General features: G+C 38.4%; 1 protein-coding gene across 1 annotated transcript; it reads right to left on the reverse strand.

The window, feature by feature from the left end:
• Positions 1–310: 310 nt before the first annotated feature.
• LOC116863316 (synaptonemal complex protein 3-like) lies at positions 311–7,228 on the reverse strand. Its single transcript, XM_032850800.1, has 5 exons — positions 7,076–7,228; positions 6,094–6,193; positions 4,186–4,284; positions 546–650; positions 311–417 (listed from the first exon to the last, which is right to left on the reverse strand). The coding sequence occupies exons 1-5, from the start codon at positions 7,204–7,206 to the stop codon at positions 364–366; spliced, it is 489 nt and encodes a 162-aa protein (XP_032706691.1). The 5' UTR covers positions 7,207–7,228; the 3' UTR covers positions 311–363.
• Between the last annotated feature and the right edge of the window lie 511 nt (positions 7,229–7,739).

A 7,739-nucleotide genomic window follows, 5' to 3' on the forward strand; every position in this document is an offset into this window, starting at 1 on the left:
GGGTGTATTCTTTCATTATTATTATTTTTTCTTTCAGGAAGAGCAATGTAACCTTCTATAATTGTACTTTCTATCTTTGGGGACTGACACAGATTTGCTGAAGCATACTTCAATGTAAATCATCTTTATTGCTGAAATTTAATTGACAGTGTTAGGGAGAAAAAGTCGCCATTGCTACCAAAGTTCTGAACGTTTCCTGCATATAACTTTGGGATTGTTGCTACTCACATAACTGTTTGGGCCCACAGAAAGAGGGGCTGGCACTTAAACAAGCCAACAAGTAACAAGATGTAATCATTTCAGCTGGAATTGTTAAACCACAATTATCATGTTACTTAGTTCAAGTCCTTTCTTCAAATGTCATCAAAATAACAGAGACTGAAGAGACTTTTGAACAGTTGCCACCTCTTGTTGCTGCTATTAAATGAAAGGAGAGAATATACTCGTTTAGTATTTATGTAAGGATTGTACATATAACAGCAAATAGACTACTTCAACGTTTAAATCAATCCTTAGTTTTCACCTTTAAATATTACACTACTTACATGTGCCATCATAAGGTGGTTTTGCAACATGACCATTTCCTTCCCAAGTTCGCTCTGTTCACCAATAAGAAAATTTTCCTGATTCTTCTCTAAGTCTTCTTTACTCTAAAACAAAAAGCCTAGTCCAGTTACAAACCACCATTTTTCTTATTATGTTCAAAACATGCAAAACTAAATTTCAAAAGTACTACATTTTTTTAATATTCCAGTGATGTCCATTATCTTACTTGAAATAAAATTCTAAATCACACAGGTAGACCAAAACATTCACTAAGAAAAATTTAAAGTATCAGATTCGAGTGAATAATAAGAATAATAATAATTATCATCATCAGTATTATTATTAAATTATTATTATTTTAAGTGGGCTCCAACAGGGGGTTTGAACTCACAACCCTGAGCTGAGCTCAAGGGTTGGGTGCTTAACTGACTGAGCCACCCAGATGCCCCAAAATACTCTTATTTTAGGAGACACAACTACAGTACGCTTTGCTCAGAACAATGGGTTAATGTCAAGCAGCTAAGGTCAAGCTCAAGATAGACTCCAAAACAGAAAAGGAGTGGGAGTCCCTATCAACAATCGCTGTAATTTCGAAATCCAGTAATGAGCTTTCTAACGTCAGGTAATGACACGTTTATTATCAGTAATAGTCAACGTAACATGATTTCCTTCGAGGGAATAAAATGACCTGTGGTGTGTCCTCTACAACTTATGAAAGACACAACCCACTTTTTATATTTTGCTATTCATTCAACAAGTGCTGAAATAGTGCGTACCATGTTGAAAGTACCGTGTTGAGTGCTGTGGAGGAATTTAAAAATGAATACACAATCTCTCCCATATTCCAGGGCCAAGAGCAAACATAAACAGAAATGATACAAAAATTTTACGAGAGTTATAGAAGCACAACTTGTTGCGGCTGCACAGCAGAAAAAGGAGATTAATGCCGACCTGGTTGGCAAAAGAATAAGATTTCAATAGGTGAAGAAAGAGAAGTTAAAAACACTTCCAGGGGAAGGACATAAACGGAGCGTAGAAGTAATAGTTTAGATGAAGCAGTTATCAGGAAGGGTGGGAATAAAGACAGAATGTAGCAAATAAAACTAAAAAGGACATCATGTCATGGTGAATCTTTGAATATCTAAGAGTTTACAAGGGGAACCTACTCACAGGCTTTCAAGAGGGGAGAACTACCTCGTAGGAAGATAATACCCACAGACCTAGGAAAGATGGAGAGATCAGATGAGAGTTTAATAGTAGAAGCAAGGGACAGTGAGGTCCTCAGCTAGGGCTGCAGCAGTGGGAGTTCGAAGAAAGAATTTAAAGTACCATTGCAGAGGTTAAGTACCACACAGCCCAACAGTAACTGGAGGGGGAGGATAAGGAACCACAGGAGTCAAGGAAAATGGTAAATTTCCAACCCTAAGTGGTTACACTGGGCAATAACATTGAGAAGAAATAACTTCTGTTACTTTACAAAACCTCCATGCCACCCAATAAATGGTCTTCACAGAGCATTAGAACAACACACTCTCTGCTTGGAAACGATTTTAATATTGCTATTTAGTATATGTTTAATCCTAAGATTCTTTAAAGAATACTTATTTTGAAATTATATCACTAGTTCTTAAACATTCCAGTTAGTTTAGAAGAGTGACATTTCACCACGTATTTGAACAAGATTCTTTGAAGAACAAATTACATGATCATCTCAAAAGCCGCAGAAAAAGTATTTGACAAAATTCAACGCTCTTTCACGATAAAAACTCTCAACAAACTAGGTACAGGAGGAATGTATCTCACCATAATAAAGCCCACAGCTTTATGACAAGCCCACAGCTAACGTACTCAGTGGTGAAAAACCGAAAGATTTTCCTCTACGATCAGGAGTAAGAAGAGGTTGCCCAACCTCACTACTCCTACTCAACATAGTACCAGAGGGCCTAGCTGGAGCATTTTGGCGGTAAAAGGAAACAGAAGGCTTCCAACCTGGAACGGAAGAAGCGAACTTATCTTTGCTCGCAGGTAGCATGATCTTATATGTAGGAAACCGCAAGGGTTCCACACATGCAAAAATCCCTGTTAGAACTAATAAATGAATTCAGCAAAGCTGCAAGTTATCAAACCAACACGCAAATGTCAGCTGTATTTCTACACACTAACAATGAGTTCTCCAGAAGTGAAATTAAGAAAACAATCCCATTTACAATGGCGTCAAAAAGAGTAAGATACTTAAGGAAAAACGCTTTACCAAGGAGGTGATAGACTCGTCAGCGTCGGCTGAAAACTACAAAGCACTGATGAAAGAAATTAAAGACAACACACATAAGTGGAATGATTATCCCATGCTCACGGACAGGAAGACTTAATATTGTTCAAATGCCCATACCACACAAAGCAACGTACGGATTCAGTGTTATCCCCACCAAAACCCCAGTGCTATTTTTCTACAGAAATGCTTCTACAAAGCAACCCTACAATTCACGTGGATCCACAAAAGACCGTGAATAGCCAAAGCGATTCCAAGAAAGAACAACAACAACAAGCTGGAGCCATCACACCTCCTGATGTGAAAAATATATTATAAAGCTACAGTAACAAGAACAGCTTGGTACTAGCATAAAGATAGATGTATAGACCAATGGAACAGAACAGTGAGCCCAGAAATAAACTCTCACATATACAGTCAGCTGATTTTTGACGTGGGGGCCAAGGATACAAAATGAGGAAAAGATAGTGTCTTCAACGAATGAAGCTGGGAAAACTTTATATCCACATGCAAAAGAATAAAAGAGGGTAGGTGGGCCGTCTCGCGTTAGGTATCCTTAGGACATTAGAAACGACGACGACGACAAGGGCACCCTGACCAAAAACAGAAGGGGAATGGACAGGATTCCATCCACTCCCAAATGAGTGTACAGCTGTGTGAAGAAGAGGTCCATGTCACTGAGGAGGATTCGCTAGTGTGGAAATACGACTGAAGGTAATCTCAATTCACAAGCTGATAGCCTTACTCAGGCTTTTTTCACTCTCATTTTCATTCTTTCATTCTCTGTGCTGTCTCTTGCAATTACAAGTTGGCATATAAAGCCACTCTTAGTCACTTTGATAACTCTGGAAGCAAATATGCCACGAAATACTTAACAAAATGCAACTGAAAATAAAATTGGCTACTTGCTGTTTAAGAAACATCGGCAGCACAAAGGAAAGTAAATGACATCGAGAAGTGATTTAAAGTCTTCCTACTTTCAAGCTACAGAGTCATCACTACTCTCCTAAGAAAGACTGACTCTGGAAAAAATAACCATGATTAAGTTGTTAATAAAGGATCGGTTTCATGCACGATATGCATATTTCTTGGCAAAATTCCCAATCTAGCATTCCCTGTCTTGAGTAACACCCACAAAACCATTAATGAATCTGAAAAGTAAAAGTACATTTAGCATTTATGTTAAATCAGAACAATGAATTCAAAATGGAAAATGCCTAATTAATTTTAATTGATTTCAAAGGCATAACCAAAATGTTTTTGACATGTATTAAGAAAGAAAAACAATTATTTTCTACTTCCATATATATATATATATATATATAAATAACAGTTTATGAGAAGACATTGTGTTACGAAATTCAGCAGACCTTTAAGAATTGCTCATACAGCTCTTTAATTCCTTGCATTCTCTGGCTCTGAACAATTCTAGAGCGCTGCAAAACCTTTTGTTGCTGTCGAAATATATTCTACAAATATAAAAGAAAAAACAAAGTGGTGATGACCATTTTGGTGAAATTTAAAATCTCACAACAAAAAAAATCTAGATTCAACTGGAGTAGTTTTTAAATAAATATTTTTTGAGTATCTTCTCTTTTATCAAATATTATGACCGAGTTTACATCATTTGTGTTTACCGGTAACATAGAAAAACACCACAATAGTCTTATCTGCTGGTCGCTAAGTAGGAAATTTCCTTTCTTAGCAATATTCAAATCATATATCTTATTCTTGTTGATTTTGAAATCCACACGCATGATCCCTCCAATAACCCTTCCATGATCTTCCTATTCCTCCACCAGTGAACTTGTTATATCCCTACTTAGCCACTCACTTTCAGAGTCATACCTTAGATTTTTGTCAGCCCGATAACTGAAACACCTACATGATGTTATGAATGGCAAAGACTTACAGAGGAACTATGTACAGAAACCGGTCTGAACCATTTCAAATAAGCTTATTATAGAGGAGCTTACTTAAATCCTAAAAACAGACAAACAAACAAAAAACAAAACAAACAAACAAAAAACCTGTAAGTACTCTTATTATACTCCCTTTTCGTAGATGAGGAAACTGAGGTTCAGAGGAAAGCAGTTTGTCCCTGGTTTCACAGCTAGCATTTAGAAAAATCAGAACTGGATCCCAAACATCACTGTCCCAGTGTCCAGGCTCTTGACCACTGGACTACGCTCTTTGCCCATTTTCCACAACATTCCACCTCTACCTCCCTGTGTTTGTGGCTCACTCTCCCTTTCCTACTACAGCTCAGTGCCCTAGCAGGATCCGACATCCATTGAATGAACACCTTTCACCGTCCCCTGTCTCCACCCTGTGTCCTCATTTTCCCCCTTTCCAGATCAATCTATGGTCGACGGTCATACCTACACCCTTGCTTATATACCTTGCCCCCTTCTCACTCTGTTGAGGTGCACGGCTAACCTCAGCCCAACCCTGGAAAATCCAGCTCTCCAGCTGCTCAGACGCAACCACAACCATGAGTACTAGTCTCATGTAAATTTATGATTGCTATGACACCCAACCCACCCTGGACCAGAACGTTGCTTGGCGATGGTACTTCCCTTCCCTTGTCCAGTCACTGGCCCACTCTCAGGGAACAATTCCAGGACTTCTCCTTTGCCCTCAAAAAGCAACATCTCCTCCACCATCCTTACTCCTAAATGTGATACAGGCCAGTCCATTAAGAGGGACCCGTGCCCTGAGCTCAATGACCCGTTCAGGAACGAGCAAACGATTGAAACTGGATTACCGATGGCAGTCCGGGGGACTTTTCGGCCAGACCTATGGAGAAAGGCTATCTCGGTACACTGGGGTTACTAACCTGGTGGCGAATCTAGGATTGTAAGATGCTGTCATGCTTGACCCCATGGAGAGGGCCTATTAGGAGACGGAGACAGAGCCCCAGACAGCACTGCCCAAGCAACCTTTACCCAGACTCATCCAGCGATACCTGGTGCAAAACTCTCTTTGACGTCTTCAGATAAACCAAGGGCATCCCTCTTTTGTACTTTGGCAAATGTCTGTCACTCGGAACTGCAGGAACCCCAACCAAGAGAGGAAGTAAAGACCAAGGGCTATTGTGAGTAGGATGTGCGCCTATACTTCTCTGATTTCTCTGAGATCGGGGCCCAGCCACATAGCCAGCAATGGAAACAGGACTCTGGCTCAAATCTACAGGTCTAAAGATGTGGCTCGGCCCACCACTCCGACTCGAGACTTGGTTACTATAGATTAATTATAAAGCTAAGCCCGATACCAACAGCTAGTTTTTCTTCTTCCTCCTTGGTTTTCTGCGCATCTGTATCCCACTCTTGAAACAAAGTTAGAAACTGCTGACAGTATTCGTGATAAAGCTTCTGCCTGTAAAACACAGTTATGAGTAAGTGTCATACTTTGTATCGTTAAGAAAAAAGTAAACCCACTCAAAACCAAAGTGGCTGGACATAAATTATACTATAAAGGGAGAAGGGGGCGATCACAGCTGACATTTTCTGATGGAAAAAAGCAAAATAAAGCGGATGGCTTACTCCCATTGCTAACCCTCACTCACTCCTAACTGTCTAAGAGGGATGCTATCCCGTATGCCTTAGCTCTTGAAAACCAAGGAAGACTTATTGCATTATAAATTTCCCCCAAAACTGCATTTTATCTACAAGGGGTTTTGTTTTTACTTTTACTTTTTTCATGTTCATTCACCTGCTGAATAACATATAGGCCGTGGAATGATAAATAGATTCAATGAGGGTGTCATAGTCACTTATGTAATACAAGTTTCCCAAACAGTAACATTTCACTTTCTCCCCCACTGTGGCACAATAAAGATTTTGTACAAAGGAACAGTGAACTCAATAGGGATACATTTAAAAATTATTCAAATATAAGATTGATCTTTTCTACATAATCGAATACAGCTAACTCTCACAAGACATTTGTTTCTTATTCAGCTTGCACACTCCAAGAATGAATGCAATGTTTTCTTACGCTAAGAAAGCCCCACTATAATTTGAAAGGAGTAAAATAGGGGTTATCTTTATTGACCTCTAGATAATACATCTCTTTTCAGTTATGGTGTGAACTTATAGGACTAAAGGAACTATTTGCTTAGATAAAAATCAAGCCAGACGTATTTTTCAACAGAGACTCCAACAGATAGAGGATAACAGTATTATACTGAATTAATTGGTCATCACAAATACTAAGAAATGACACACAGCTTCTGGTTCCAAAACCCAACAACGTTACCTTTGCTCTTCCTGGGTTTTCCAAACACGCTCAATTTTCTGGTTAATGCTTTTGACGGAAGCTCTGGTATCCATCATGCATCTTTTTCTCTTTGCATAAAAAATCCTTTTAGTGTCACCTATATTAAGCATACGTAATTATTAACATTTAATGCTGAAAGCTATTCTTTGCAGTTTATTCAAGACAACACAGGCAATATTGGTTCAGCAGCATTGGAAAGACAATTAGTGGTCTTTTTTTAAAGGCCTCACATCAGAAATCAAGATTATTCATCTTCAAGATGAATTCATCGTTATTCAAGATTTTTTTTTCCCTGTGAAATCTTTCAGTTACTAGTATCTGAATTCCAAGTCATTTATTTATTTTTTTGCCTGCACACACCCTTGATTTAACTTATCCTGGAGAAAGAGCTAATAAACAAAAGTTACTATCTTCCAAAATGTGTAAAAAAAAAAAAATGGGGGGGTGGTTCCTCGATGACAGTCTTTAATTTTCTCTTGAAAAGACAGTTGTAGAGGCTAGTCTTTAATAAATGTATAAAATATCCTTCAAATGAAAGGACTCACTGAGATGGATTCTCATTAGAATTCAATATATAAAACACACTTTATCATTCTATTTTAAAAGTGTCCAAAAGGGATACAAATAAATAATGAAAAAAGGG

This window comes from Lontra canadensis, unplaced genomic scaffold (assembly GCF_010015895.1).
Source record: "Lontra canadensis isolate GAN:19392208 unplaced genomic scaffold, GSC_riverotter_1.0 scaffold902, whole genome shotgun sequence".
NCBI classification, from domain to species: Eukaryota; Metazoa; Chordata; class Mammalia; order Carnivora; family Mustelidae; genus Lontra; species Lontra canadensis.

Excerpts from the sequence above, each read along its gene's own strand:
- LOC116863316 (XM_032850800.1), bottom strand. The coding sequence starts at position 7,206 with ATGCTTAATATAGGTGACACTAAAAGGATTTTTTATGCAAAGAGAAAA. Across the intron at positions 6,194-7,075 it reads AAAACCCAGGAAGAGCAAAG|GCAGAAGCTTTATCACGAAT; the intron begins GTAACGTTGTTG and ends TGTGTTTTACAG. Across the intron at positions 4,285-6,093 it reads AGGAAGAAGAAAAACTAGCT|AATATATTTCGACAGCAACA; the intron begins GTTGGTATCGGG and ends TTATATTTGTAG.